Below are 15,223 nucleotides of genomic sequence, written 5' to 3' on the forward strand. Positions count from 1 at the left end.
TTTAATTTCCTGATTTAGGAGCAGACTATTGCCATGTTTTAAGGACATCAGGATAGCAAAAGTCTAACTGTGAGGGTTTTTTTGTTGTTGAAGCAGAATGAACTTTGTCTACATGTACCATAATCTTAAATGATGTTTATTTACTTTATCAAAGTAACAAAGATTTTAAAAACAAATATAACTCACTTATATTTTTAGGCAAAGAAATTCATAATCTGTTATTGAAAGCTGCATTCTAAGAACTTTGTTCTCTAAATAGAAAGAAGACCAAATTCCAGTCTGGTACCGGCTTACTGTTAATAATAAAATTTGTTTATTTGCTTAATCTTAGAAACTCTTTTCTATAAATCTTGAAGAACTAGCAGTATTTTTTTAAAGGCATGAGAATAAAACCATAGAAAGCATGTTTAAAATCCGATTCTATAGCAATTGACAAAGAAACCTGGTCATAACATTTTAATATGATAACTAGAATTATAATTGACCATATTTTATCAGGACATATCAGATCTATATGAATTTTACACAATTTTAGGATACCTATATTAGTAACATCAACCATACAGTATAATCTGAAATGATTTATTACCCCTTCAACAGTACTTCCTTTGTGGCTCAGCTAGTAAAGAATCTGGCTGCAATGCAGGAGACCTGGGTTTGATCCCTGGGTTGGGAAGATCCCCTGGAGAAGGGAAAGGCTATCCAGTCCAGTATTCTGGCCTGGAGACTTCCATGGGCTGTATAGTCCATGGGATCGCAAAGAGTCGGACACAACTGAGCAACTTTCACTTCACTTCAACAGTACTTCCCATGTAATTTAACATGTCCAATGAACCCAGGTAGCTTAATAGCTCTTTGGGATGTCTCAGGGGCCCTCTGAAGCATCCCAAATTTATCTACAAGTCAAGTTGTTTAGGAAGTTTTATCAATAAATATCAAAAGGGTTTATAACAGTCAGGTAGAATCATATAAGACACAATAGTTATTCACTTAGTCAAAGTTAACAAAAGATTTTAAAGGTAAATTTAGAACAGATCAATTAAGAGGTAAAGAAACCTAAATCTATTATTGAAAGTAGTTCAACATCTGAAGAAAGTATGTCCTGTTAACAGAGAGAAAGGCCAAATTCAAGTTTTGCACCAGCTTACTTTAAACTCATTTAGGTGCACAGACTTTTTAGGGTCCACTTTCCACAAACCTTTTAATCACTCTCTGTAACAGCCACCTGTAAGTCAGACCTACTTTGTTTTCCCTTTATAAAATAAAATTTTATTTTTTATATCTTCTTTATTAAAAACATACACCTGACTTCCTTATTAGATTAGCAAACATTAATACTAGATATTTAATATTGAATATTTCCCGGTTTATGTGAATCTGAAATTTATTTAGGTTAATTTTTCTTGTACTTTAGAATTGTTTGATTTATAAGCACTTAATTTTCTTTAGGTCAATTAAATTAGAATGCATTTACAACTTAATATTATCAGAAAAAAAAAAGACATACACTGAGACATACATAAATCCAGACAGACAGACAGAGATCTTATAGTTTTCTGTTAGAGATTTAAAATATCTCTTTGACCCCTTTTTTTTCTTTGCATGAAGTTCTAATTTGCCCAAGACTGAGGTCTCAGGCAAAGTGGGCTGTGTATCTCAAGGACACGGAAAGGGTTAACTTCAAGCTTTTTCCTTGGCAGGCCTTTTAACAAGCTAGTTATTTTTAACTGTATATGCAAAAAGAATTGGCTTTGCAGTTTCCAAAAAAAGTTTCTCTCACTCAGTTCAGTCAGCAATCACGCACTCAAAATCATTCAGAGGCTATCACAATGCCTTCCTTCTCCTGAGTCCCCAGGTTTCCTTAACTGTTGCTCCCCTCCTGGGAGCCCCAAGGAGGTTTTCAGTTACAATGCCTCCCTTCCTCCCAAGTCCCCAGTTCTTCCTATCTAGTGTTCCCTTCCTGGGAGCCCAAGGAGGTGATTAGTCTCTTCTACCCGTTGGGGTAGGTTCCTGCCTGGGGAGCGACCCCAGAGCCTTACCTTATCCTGTGGCCATTCCTGGTGAGTTGGTCCATCCCTCCAATGAGTCCAGTCGGGGCTCAGCCGTCCGGAGATTTGGAACACCAGTCTGAAAGAGAACCTGGAATACCTTCAGGTAGCATACCGCCACATTCATCTCCGGGTTCCTTGCCTCCAGCCTGGCCGAGCCACCAGTCTAGTGGCCCAAGGGGCCAGTGTGGTTGGAATCTTACTGGGGCCTCCAGAAATGTTGCAGTAACAAGTACTCAAGAAACCAAGCACCACACTTGGAGAGTTGGAGAACTCAGGTTTATTATGCTGGGGGGCCCAGAGGAGTTAACACTCCAAGCTCTGAGCCCTGAACAAAGAGGTTACAGAGATTTTTATACCCAGACAGGCATGATTAAGTGGGTTTATGGGTTTGCAGGGGCTAGGGTGATTGCAAAGAGCAAGACAAAGGTGAGTGAGATAAGCTCCAGTTCCTAGTATTGTGAGTCCCTACTTTCTGAGACCTATGTGATCTAGACATTGCAAGGAGCAAGCTGGGTTACAGAGGCAGAAGGAGCAGGTTATGTACAATTTTAACTTTTCCTCTTCACTCGCACCCCTGGCAATTACCAGGGGTGGTTTTTGAGTTCAGGATTTTTCAGCTCCCACATATAAGTGAGATTGTACAGTATTTGTTTTTCACTGTTGGACTTATTTCACTTAGTATAATGCCCTCCAAGTTTACCCATTTATCACATCTGGTGATATTCCCTTCTTTTTATGGCTGAGTAGTATTCCATAGTGTATATATATGCCAAATTTTCTTTATCCATTCATCCATTAACAGACACTTAAGTTGTTTTCCATGTTTTGGCAGCTGTAAATAATGCTTCAGTGAACATGGGAATGTAGATGTCTCTGAGACAGAAATTGTATTTCCTTTGGACACATAAAATGAAGAAGTGTTAGTCACTCAGTCGTGTCTGACTCTTTGCAACCCCATGGACTGTAGCCTGCCAGGCTCCTCCATCCATGGGATTCTCTAGGAAAGAATACTGGAGTGGGTTGCCATTTCTTTCTCCAGGGGGTCTTTTCAACCCAGGGATTGAACCTTGGTCTTCTGCATTGCGGGCAGACTCTTTACAGTCTGTAGGTTGCCTTTTCATTTTGTTAACTATTTCATTCAGTGTGCAGAAGCTTTTTAGTGTGATGTAGTCCCACTTAGTTATTTTTGCTTTTTTATATGTGCTTTTGATGTCATATCAGAAAATCATTGCCAAAATCATTGGCAATGTTGCTTTTCTCTTTACTTTCAAAGGTCTCTCTTTGTCTTTTACTTTTGTTAAATAAGTTATAATGCATCTCAGTGCAGTCTTTTTAAGGTTCAACCCATTTGTGGTTCTTTGAGCCCTATGTATCTGGATGTCCATTTTGCACCTTAAGTTTGGGAAAGGGATATTATTTGTTTTAAATACTCTTCTGTCCCTTTTTCTTTCCCATCTCCTTCTGGGATTACCACACAATTGCACTCATCTCACACGCTAGTAAAGTAATGCTCAAAATTCTCCAAGCCAGGCTTCAGCAATATGTGAACCATGAACTTCCTGATGTTCAAGCTGGTTTTAGAAAAGGCAGAGGAACCAGAGATCAAATTGCCGACATCTGCTGGATCATAGAAAAAGCAAGAGAGTTCCAGAAAAACATCTATTTCTGCTTTATTGACTATGCCAAAGCCTTTGACTGTGTGGATCACAATAAACTGTGGGAAATTCTGAAAGAGATGGGAATACCAGACCACCTGATCTGCCACTTGAGAAATTTGTATGCAGGTCAGGAAGCAACAGTTAGAACTGGAAATGGAACAACAGACTGGTTCCAAATAGGAAAAGGAGTTCGTCAAGGCTGTATCTTGTCACCCTGTTTATTTAACTTATATGCAGAGTACATCATGAGAAACACTGGACTGGAAGAAACACAAGCTGGAATCAAGATTGCCAGGAGAAATATCAATAACCTCAGATATGCAGATGACACCACCCTTATGGCAGAAAGTGAAGAGGAACTCAAAGCCTCTTGAAAGTGAAAGTGGAGAGTGAAAAAGTTGGCTTAAAGCTCAACACTTAGAAAACGAAGATCATGGCATCCAGTCCCACCACTTCATGGGAAATAGATGGGGAAACAGTGGAAACAGTGTCAGACTTTATTTTTCTGGCTCCAAAATCACTACAGATGGTGACTGCAGCCATGAAATTAAAAGACGCTTACTCCTTGGAAGGAAAGTTATGACCAACCTAGATAGCATATTCAAAAGCAGAGACATTACTTTGCCAACAAAGGTCCGTCTAGTCAAGGCTATGGTTTTTCCTGTGGTCATGTATGGATGTGAGAGTTGGACTGTGAAGAAGGCTGAGTGCCGAAGAATTGATGCCTTTGAACTGTGGTGTTGGAGAAGACTCTTGAGAGTCCCTTGGACTGCAAGGAGATCCAACCAGTCCATTCTGAAGGAGATCAGCCCTGGGATTTCTTTGGAAGGAATGATGCTAAAGCTGAAACTCCAGTACTTTGGCCACCTCATGTGAAGAGTTGACTCACTGGAAAAGCCTCTGATTCTGGGAGGGATTGGGGGCAGGAGGAGAAGGGGACGACAGAGGATGAGTTGGCTGGATGGCATCACTGACTCGATGGACATGAGTCTAAGTGAACTCCGGGAGTTGGTGATGGACAGGGAGGCCTGGCGTGCTGCGATTCATGGGGTTGCAAAGAGTTCGACTCGACTGAGCGACTGATCTGATCTGATCTGATCTGATACTGTTTCTCTTATCATTGTCCTATAAATCCCTTAAGCTTTATTTATTTGTTACATTCTTTGTTTTTGCCTTTTTCAGGAGCCACTGCAAGAAGGAATGTAGTCGGCCAAGATACAAGCACTGCTTGCTCTAATTTCTACCCCTCTTCTCTGTTTATCTGATACCCAATGGTTGCACTCAATAGATTTGCCTCAGTGATCCCTATGAGGCAAGACCCAAATGTAAGCCTCCTAGTAAGCCTCCTACAGTGCTAGGTTGCCAGATGCCTATATTGAGTTTTCCTTTCTCACTGGAGAAACTGTAGGCCCAGAGGGACCCTCTTGGTTCAGTGCTGTGCCAGCCTGGGAGACGGGTATGTGGTCAAAGAAGGACTGCTTTTCTAATCCTTTTAAGATAGCTCTGCTTTGTTTCTGTTGTCCAGGGAGATGCATCAGCCTCACAGTTGGGTTCTTGGATTTTCATAAAGGTGTCTTGTCTCTGGAGAGTTACTTGTTAGTCTTTTTTTTGTGAGGGAGACTGAAGTCTGGAATGTTCATGTTGCCGTCTTGATGATGTCATTTCATTGGTGTTGTTAAAAATATTATTCATGATGAGTTTTAATATGATAAGGCAGGCTTTATTCAGAACTTTCATGAGAGGCATAGAGACTACTGCTAAGGGTTTTGTAGTAGGGAGTGAGACTGGACAAGTAGGAATTTATAGTCAGGGAGAAGAGTGGGAGTCAGTGGATAAAAAATTACTAAGAATCACCAAGGGTAATTCTTTGTTAAACTTACCTAATACGACTCTTGCTGAAGTCAGGCCAGGATAATCAATATTACCTGAGGGAATACGGAGGAGAGGAATTTGGTCTGATATCAAGAGTGACCAAATAACTAGTAGCGGATTCTGGCTAAAATTGATGTAGCAGAATTCTTCCTAATTTGGAGCTGTTGAGCACCTGGACAGGCATGGGGCCTAATTGAAAAAGAGTTCAAAAGGAACTGACTAGAGTTCGGTCTTGGAGAGAATCTTTGTCATTTGATTAAATTTTCTAGTATAATTAAAGGATTTCTGCCCTTTGCACCTAAGGGAAATTGATCCAAAGTTTGTTTGTTTGTTTTTGTAATGTCTTTGTCTAGATTTGATATCAGTGTAATGCTAGCCTCCTAAAATGAGTTTGAAAATTTTCCTACTTTTATTTTGTCAGAATGCTGCCTTGATACTATTTTATAAATGCTTTGAACTGTATAAAAGGCCAAAAAGATAGGACACCAAAAGATGAGTCTCCGAGGTCTGAAGGTGTCCTATATGCTGCTACTGCGGAAGAATGGAAGAGAATCACCAGTAGCCCCAGAATGAATGAAGTGGCTGGGCCAAAGTGGATATGACACTCAGTTGTTGATGTGTCTGCTGTCAAAAGTAAAATCCAGTGCTGCAAAGAAAAGTATTGTATAGAAACCTGGAATGTTAGGTCCATGAATCAAGGAAAATTGGATGTGGTCAAGCAGGAGAGGGTAAGAATAAACAACATCTTAGGAATCAGCAAACTAAAATGGACGGGAATGGGCAAATTTAATTTGGATGACCATTATACCTACTACTGTGGGCAAGAATCCCATAGAAGAAATGGAGTAGCCCTCACAATCAACAAAAGAGTCTGAAATACAGTACTTGGGTGCAGCCTCAAAAATGACAGAATGATCTTGGTTCATTTCCAAGGCAAAACATTCAACATCACAGTAATCCAAGTCTATGTTCCTTCCACCAATGCCAAAGAAGCTGAAGTTGATCAGTTCTATGAAGACCTAGAAGACCTCCTAGAACTAACGCCTAAAAAAGATGTTCTGTTCATCATTGGGGATTGGAATGTGACAGTAGGAAGTCAAGATATACCTGGAAAAACAGCCAAGTTTGGCCTTGGAGAATAAAATGAATCAGGGCAAGGCTAGCTGAATTCTGCCAAGAGAATGCACTAGTCATAGCAAATACTCTTTTTTAACAACAGAAGAGACAACTTTTCACATGGACATCACCAAATGGTCAATACCAAAGTCAAATTGATTACATTCTTTGTAGCCGAAGATGGAGAAGCTGTATACAATCTGCAAAAACAAGACATGGAGCTGACGGTGGCTCAGATCAGCAGCTCCTCATAGCAAAATTCAGGCTTAAACTAAAGAAAACCGGGAAAAACACAACGCCAGCCAGGTATGACTGAAATGCTGTATGAATTCACAGTAGAGGTAACGAATAGATAAGGGACTGTTTCAAGGGACTAGATCTAGATAACAATGTGCCTGAAGAACTATGGACAGAGGCCTATAATATTGTACAGGAGGCGGTGAACAAAACTATCCCAAAGAAAAAGAAAAACCAGGCAAAGTGGTTAACTGAGGAGGCTTTACAAATAGTGGAAGAATGAAGAGAAGCAAAAAGCAAGGGAAAGAGGGAAAGTTACATCCAATTAAATGCAGAGTTTCAAAGAATAGCTAGAAGAGAAAAGAAGGCCTTCTTCAATGAACAGTGTTTAATAATAGAAAAAGACAACAAAAGGGGAAAGACTAGAGATATCTTCAGGAAAATTGGAAATATCAAGGTAGCATTCCAGCCAAAGATGGGCACAATAAAGGATAAAAATGGTAGAGACCTAGCAGATACTGAAGAGATCAAGAAGAAATGGAAAAAATACATGGAAGAACTGTATAAAAAAGATCTTAATGAACTGGATTACTACGATGATATGGTTAGTCACCCAGAGTCAGACATTCTAGAGTGTGAAGTCAAGTGGGCCTTAAGGAGCACTGTTAATAAAGCTAGTGGATATGGCGAAATTCCAGCAGAACTATTCAAATCCCTAAAGGACAGTGCTATCAAGGTGTTGCATTCATTATGTCAGCAAATCTGGAAGACCCAGCAGTGGCCAACAGGACTGGGAAAGGTCAATTCTTATCCCAATTCCCAAGAAGGATAGTACCAAAGAATGTGCTAACCATTGGACAATTCCACTCATCTCCCATGATAGTAAGATCATGCTTAAAATCTTGCATGGTAGGCTTCAGCATTATGCAAACCAAGAACTTCCAGATGTCCAAGCTGGGTTTAGAAAAGGGAAAGGAACTAGAGATCAAATTGCCAACATTCACTGGATTATAGAGAAAGCAAGGGAATTTCAGAAAAACATCTATCTCTGTTTCTCAACTATAATAAAGCCTTTGACTGTGTGGATCATGACGAACTGTGGAAGGCTCCTAGAGAGATGGGAATACCAGACCATCTTACCTGTCTCCTGAGAAACCTGTATGTGGGTCAAGGAGCAACAGTTAGAACCCTATATGGAACAACTGATTGGTTCAAGGTCGAGACAGGAGTATGGCAGGGCTGTCTGCTGCCACCCCGTTTGTTTAACCTATGTGCTGAGCACATCATGAGAAATGCTAGGCTGGATGAATTAAAGGCCAGAATCAAGATAGGTGGGAGAAACACCAACAGCCTCAGATATGTGGATGATACCACTCTAATGGCAGAAAGCAAAGAGGAACTAAAGAGCCTCTAGATGAGGATGAAGGAGGAGAGTGAAAGAGCCAGCTTAAAACTAAATATTAAAAAAACTAAGATAGTGACATCTGGCCCCATTACTGCATGGCAAATAGAAGGGGAAAAAGGTGGAAGTAGTGACAGATTTCCTTTTCTTGGGCTCCAGAATCACTATGGACAGTGACTGCAGCCATGAAATCAGAAGACAATTGCTTCTTGGCAGGAAAGCGATGACAAACCTAGACAGTGTGTTGAAAAGCAGAGACATTACTCTGCTGACAAAGGTCCATATCGTCAAGGGTGTGGTCTTCCCAGTGGTCACATATGGTTCTGAGAGCTAGACTGTAAAGAAGGCAGAACACTGATGCCTTTTAACTGTGGTGCTTTAGAAGACTCCCGAAACTCCCTTGGATGGCAAGGAAATCAAACCAGTCAATCTTAAGGGAGATTAACCCTGTATATTCACTGGAAGGACTGATGCTGAAGTTGAAGCTCCAGTATTTTGGTCATCTGAGGCAAACAGATGACTCATTGGAAAAGTCCTTAGTGCTGGGAAAGATTGAAGGCAGAAGAAGAAAGTGGCAGAGGATGAGATGGCTGGACGGCATCACCGATGCAATGCATATGAACTTGGGCAAACTCTGGGAGATGGTAAGGGACAGGGAGGCCTGGTATGCTGCAGTCCATGGGGTCACAAAGAGACACAACTGGGCGACTGAACAACAACAACAATTTTATAAATGTTTTGAATGTTTACTCGAGAAGCCATCTGGACTGGAATTTTCTTTGTGGAATTTTCTTTTACATATTAATTAAAATTTTTTAAGAGATCAGTTCAGTTCAGTCACTCAGTCGTGTCCGACTCTTTGAGACCCCATGGACTGCAGCATGCCAGGCCTCCCTGTCCATCACCAACTCCCGGAGTTGACTCAAACTCATGTCCATTGAGTCAGCGATGCCATCCAACCATCTCATCCTCTGTCATCCCCTTCTCCTCCTGCCTTCAATCTTTACCAGCATCAGGGTCTTCACAAATGAGTCAGTTCTTCACATCAGGTGGCTAAAGTATTGAAGTTTCAGCTTCAGCATCAGTCCTTCCAATTCAGGACTGATTTCCCTTAGGATGGACTGGTTGGATCTCCTTGCAGTCCAAGGGCCTCTCAAGAGTCTTTTCTAATACCACAGTTCAAAAACATCAATTCTTCGGCACTCAGCTTTCTTTATACTCCAACTCTCACATCCATACACGACTACTGGAAAAACCATAGCTTTAACTAGGCGGACCTTGGTTGGCAAAGTAATGTCTCTGCTTTTTAGTATGCTGTCTAGGTGGGTCATAACTTTTCTTCCAAGGAGTAAGCGTCTTTTAATTTCATGGCTACAATCACCATCTGCAGTGATTTTAGAGCCCAAGAAGAGGAAATCTGTCACTGTTTCCACTGTTTCCCCACCTATTTGCCATGAAGTGATGGGACCAGATGCCATGATCTTCATTTTCTGAATGTTGAGTTTTAGCCAACTTTTTCACTCTCCTCTTTCACTTTCATCAAGAGGCTCTTTAGTTCTTCACTTTCTGCCGTAAGGGTAGTGCCATCTGCATATCTGACGTTATTGGTATTTCTCCCGGCAATCTTGATTCCAGCTTGTGCTTCATCCAGCCTAGCATTTCTCATGATGTACTCTGCATGTAAGTTAAATAAGCAGGATGACAATATACAGCCTTGACATCCTGCTTATTTAACTTGACGTACTCCTTTCCCTATTTGGAACCAGTCTGTTGTTCCATGTCCAGTTCTAACTGTGGCTTCTTTACCTGCATACAGATTTCTCAGGAGGCAGGTCAGGTGGTCTGGTATTCCCATCTGTTTTAGAATTTTCCACAGTTTACTGTGATCCACACAAAGGCTTTGGCATAGTCAGTAAAGCAGAAATAGATGTTTTTCTGGAACTCTCTTGCTTTTTCAATGATCCAGCAATGTTGATAATTTGATCTCTGGTTCCTCTGCCTTTTCTAAATCCAGCTGGAACATCTGGAAGTTCACGGTTCACATACTGTTGAAGCCTGGCTTGGAGAATTTTGAGCATTACTTTACTAGTGTGTGAGATGAGTGCAATTGTACGGCAGTTTGAGCATTCTTTGTCATTGCTTTTCTTTGGGATTGGAATGAAAACTGACCTTTTCCAGTCCTGTGGCCACTGCTGAGTTTTCCAAATCTGCTGCATATTGCATGCAACACTTTCAGAGCATCATCTTTTAGGATTTGAAGTAGCTCAACTGGAATTCCATCACCTCCTCTAGCTTTGTTTGTAGTGATGCTTCCTAAGTCCTACTTGACTTCGCATCCCAGGATGTCTGGCTCTAGGTCAGTGATCACACCATTGTGGTTATCTGGGTCATGAAAATCTTTTTTGTATAGTTCTTCTGTGTAATAGATACATAGCTATTAAGATTATTTTTTCTTGAATGAGCTTTGATAGTTTGTCTTTTTCAAGGTATTTGTCAATTTCATTCAAGTTATGTATCTTTGAATAAAGTTATTTATAATATTCCCATATGATCCCTTTTTAATATCTGTAGATTCTACAGTGACGTCACCCTTTTCATTTCTGATGTTGGAAATTTGTGTCTTTTTTTGCTTGATCATTATGACTAGAAGTTTATTAATTTTGTTGATCCTTTCAAAGAATCAGTTCATTTCATTGATTTTCTCTAATATTTTTCTGTTTTCAATTCATTGTCTTTTGTTCTTAACTTTTGTTATACATCCTTGCTTCTGCTTGCTTTGGGTTCAGCTTTCTCACATTTTTCTAATTTTTTAGAATGAAAGATTTCATGATTGATTTGAGACTTTTTTTTTCTTTATGGACTATATAGCTCTATATATAGAATATATAGCTTTCCTTTAGCATCACTGCTTTTGCTGTGTCCCATCCATTTTAATATGTAAGTTGTTTTTAGGTTTTTCAACTCAAATTATTTTCTAATTGTGTGTGTGTGTAACTATGGAAGTGTGTTAAATAATTGCCAAATATTTGGGGATATTTCAACTATGTTTCTAGGTATGAATCCCAATCTCATTCCCTGTGGTCACAGAATGTATTTTCAAGCATTATAGCCTTAAAAATTGTGGAGATTTCTTTTATGACACTTAAATATTGTGTATTTTGATAAGTGTCTCATTGCATTTGAACTATATCTGCCTTTGTTTAGTACCATGTTCTATTAATATACCAAGTTGATTTATTAGTTTTGTTTCAGTGTTTCTGTATCACTACTGATTATCTGTTTACTTTTTCTATCAATTACTAAGAGGGAAATGTTGAAGTTTGATGTCTATATTGTCTTTTTCTATTGCCTATTAGTATATTTTTAAACTCTTTTCATTAGATACTACACACATATATAGGGTTACTTTCTTTTTTTCTTGATGATTTGAATCCTTTATCCTTATGTAAAAGGATATCCCTGATTATCCCTGATAATATTTTTGCTTTAAGTTTATTATCTGATATTTGCATAACTATTCCAGCTTTTAGTTAGTGTTTGTGTGGCATAGCTTTTTGCAACCATTTACTTCAATTTATATAATCCCATGGATAGAGGAGCCTGGCAGGCTTCAGTCCTTAGGGTAGCAAAGACTTGAACACGACTGAAGTGACTTAGCACACAGCACATATATATTTTTACCTTTAAAGAGGGTTTCTTAGAGATAACATAGGTCTTGGTTGTTTTTTTTTTTATATCCAGCTTGACAATGTCTGTCTTTAAATTAGATGGTCATTTCCACATACATGTCCTATAATTCTTGATTGTGTTGGATTTAAATCTACCATATTCTTGGTTGTTTTCGATTTTTCCCTTCTGCCCTTGTTTTTTGTTTCCCGATAGCAGTTTTTTGTTTTATTTATTATATTTATTTTTGTTATAGTAAGTGACTGCTCTGAAACCTTTGATACACATTTTTAAATTATTTTATTGCAATATAGTTGATTTACAATGTTGTGATGATACACATTTTTAACCTATAAAAATCTGTTTTTAAATAATGCATCATATATAGTGTATGAGCATTACAATAATATAGTCTGATTTCTTCCCATTTTTGTGCGTCATATATTTTACTTCTACATATTTCCTTGATTCCATAATACACTGTTGCTTATACGTATAGTTTATTTTTTTCTGTTTTGAACTTTATATACATTTAAACACTCATTTTTATGCTTTTAAATAGACATTGAAATTTTTTTCCTATTATAGTTTTTCATTTCATTGGTCTATTTCATTTATAGGTATGGGGCTTCCCTCTTAGCTCAGTCAGTAAAGAATCTGCCTGCAGTGCTGGAGACCTGGGTTCGATTGCTGGGTTGGGAAGATCCCATGGAGAAGGAAATGGCAAGCCTTTCCAGTATTCTTGCCTGGAGAATCCTTTGGAGACATTTACAGCTATACTACTTTAGTTGTTCTATCATTGATAGACATATGGGTTATTTCCAGTTTTAGACTGTAACAACAGTTCTATGATGTACATTCTTATATATGTCTCCAGGTGTACGTGTGCAAAATATTCTCCAGAGTGTATTCCTAGGAGTATAATTGCTAGGCCATCTATTCATATCTTTAACTTTACTAGATTTTGCTGAACTGTTTCCCATGGTGGTTTTACCAATTTACACTCTGGCTGGCTGGCAATGTAGAATTCCTTTTACTCAGTGTCTTTGCTGTTACTATATATTGTTAAGAGTTTAAAATGTTTTCTTTGTAGCAGATGATTGGCAGTGTTATGCTGGTGCTAGAGATAAAATCAGTAACAACCACCACCACCATCTCTGTCCTTTAAGCTAAGCGTACATTCTAGTGTTGCTTTTTTTTTTTTTTGGTATTGTTTTCTGTGGGAGAGTTCTTTTTGAAGTCAAGTGCCAAGTTTTTTCAGCTGTTTCATGGCAACATTTACTTAGTCTATTTAATAAATCTTGCTACTTTTTTCTCTTTTTTTCCTAGTTATTTGTATTGACACTATGCCAGTTTCTTTCTTTGTGTCTCTTTTAATTGCTAGTCATTAAAAGGGGGACTTCCCCAATGGCTCAGTGGTAGAGACTCTGCCAGTGATGCAGGAAATGCAGGAGACACAAGTTTGATCCCTAGTTGGGGAAGATCTCATCGAGGAGGAAATGGCAACCCATTCCAATATTCCTGCCTGAAAAATCTCATGGACAGAGCAGCCTGGTGGGCTACAGGCCAAAGGGTTGCAAAGAATCAGACACGACTGAGCGACTGAGCATGCATGCAGTAATTAAATGAGTTTTTTAAGAATAGTTATTGGTAAGAAGATTCTGTGGTGGAAGAGGATATGGGAGGAGTTCCAGGTTTGCTGACTTTTTACAATGCAAAGACTTCTATTCTTTTGCTACCATACAGTCTTCTTGCAAACAAGTTAGTCATGTGATTCTTTTTGTATGAAATCTAACAATTCTACTTGCCTCTGAATTCCAATGAAAATGGCCTTGTAGGGTTGTTATTGTTGGTGTTTTTATTTGTTCATTCAGTTTTCTCCTTTGCTTTTAAATTATTTCCAGGAGTAGAAGAAGAAAGTGCTCACTGACTTAGCCATGCTGATATCAAAAATCTTCACTTTTTGATAAAATCTGACTTTTGATAAAAATTTGACTTTTTTAACTTATTTTTTTACAATTGCAGCTATAAAAAGTTGATGCATCTGAAAATAACTGATACTGATATAAGACCGAAGATCAGTTTAAAACTTGGTACAAAAGGTATATTTTACTTTCATATGTCTGCTATTAAAAACTGTGTTAAAAAATTTGACTTTCTATGTAAAGTATCATGCCATTAACAACCATATGTTTATTTGTGTTTGCCGTTCATGGGCTTGGGTTTATACTAACAAGCATCACTTGGTCTAGGCTGGAATTCACTGACAGAAATATCAGGTGTATGGGTATCACATTACCTTGCCTCTACAGAGAGGTAGTGTGTAACTGTGGCTATACAGATTGAGCTTCATCTGATCTTCTTACCAACCTCTCCTTCTTTGCTGCATTCCCTGTTAAAAGGGTGAAATGGAAAGAATGAACATTTTGGGCTCAAAGTCCAAATGGTGCCACCTCTTCAGGAGTGTGCTAACAAATGCCAGCTGCTCAGCATTTGGAGACCTTAAGGTCTCCTGGCCCCAGGGAAGTGTAGTCTGGTGGCATTCCTTCTTGTTTGGGGATGTCCCTGATTCTAGCCAGCTTCTTATTTGGCAGCCCAGAGAAAGCTCCTCCTTGAGTCATTTGCTTTGTAACCATGCTTGCCTCCACAGTTTATGTCAAGTATATCAAGCAAGAGTATATTACTTTAAAAATCTTTTGAAACACACATTCATTAAGGATAAAACAATAAAGCTACATTTTATGATAAATATTAGTTTAAAAATATACTGTCATATACCAAATTCTTATTACTTTCTAATTCATCTCAGTCTGCTTTCTCGTTTGGAGGTGCTACTAAACCAGAAAAAATATCAAATAGTTCAGTCTCATGCCTCATTCCATTTCATTGATGAAACACCTACTTAGTCATTAGTTTATTTTTTGGGAAGATAAGAGTAAGAAGAAATTCATTAGATTGGTGTGTCTCAAACTTTAATATATGTTTGAACTATCTGTGATTTTGTTAAATTATAGCTGCTGTAGGTGCCAATTCAGTAACTCTGGGTTAAGACCTGGGATTCTATATTTCTAGCGGGCTCCCATGTGGAAGTTGCTGTTGCTGGTCAATGGACTATACTTTGAGGATCAAGGCATTAAATCATTTTACATTTCTTAATATAGTTCTGCATTTTCTAATAAGGTAGCCACTAGCCATATGTGGCTATTTAAATTTCAACTTGT

At 38.7% G+C, this 15,223-nt stretch overlaps 1 protein-coding gene across 12 annotated transcripts in view; it reads left to right on the plus strand.

The window, feature by feature from the left end:
- DZIP3 (DAZ interacting zinc finger protein 3) overlaps positions 1–15,223 on the plus strand; it is a 125,736-nt gene that overhangs the window by 55,577 nt on the left and 54,936 nt on the right. For all 12 annotated transcript variants that reach the window (XM_025283622.3, XM_044941583.2, XM_044941588.2 and 9 more), the window contains one exon: positions 14,028–14,104. In XM_025283622.3, coding sequence (XP_025139407.2) covers positions 14,028–14,104 — 77 coding nt within the window. The remainder of the gene's footprint in view (positions 1–14,027; positions 14,105–15,223) is intronic.

Source organism: Bubalus bubalis, chromosome 1 (genome assembly GCF_019923935.1).
Source record: "Bubalus bubalis isolate 160015118507 breed Murrah chromosome 1, NDDB_SH_1, whole genome shotgun sequence".
Lineage (NCBI taxonomy): Eukaryota > Metazoa > Chordata > Mammalia > Artiodactyla > Bovidae > Bubalus > Bubalus bubalis.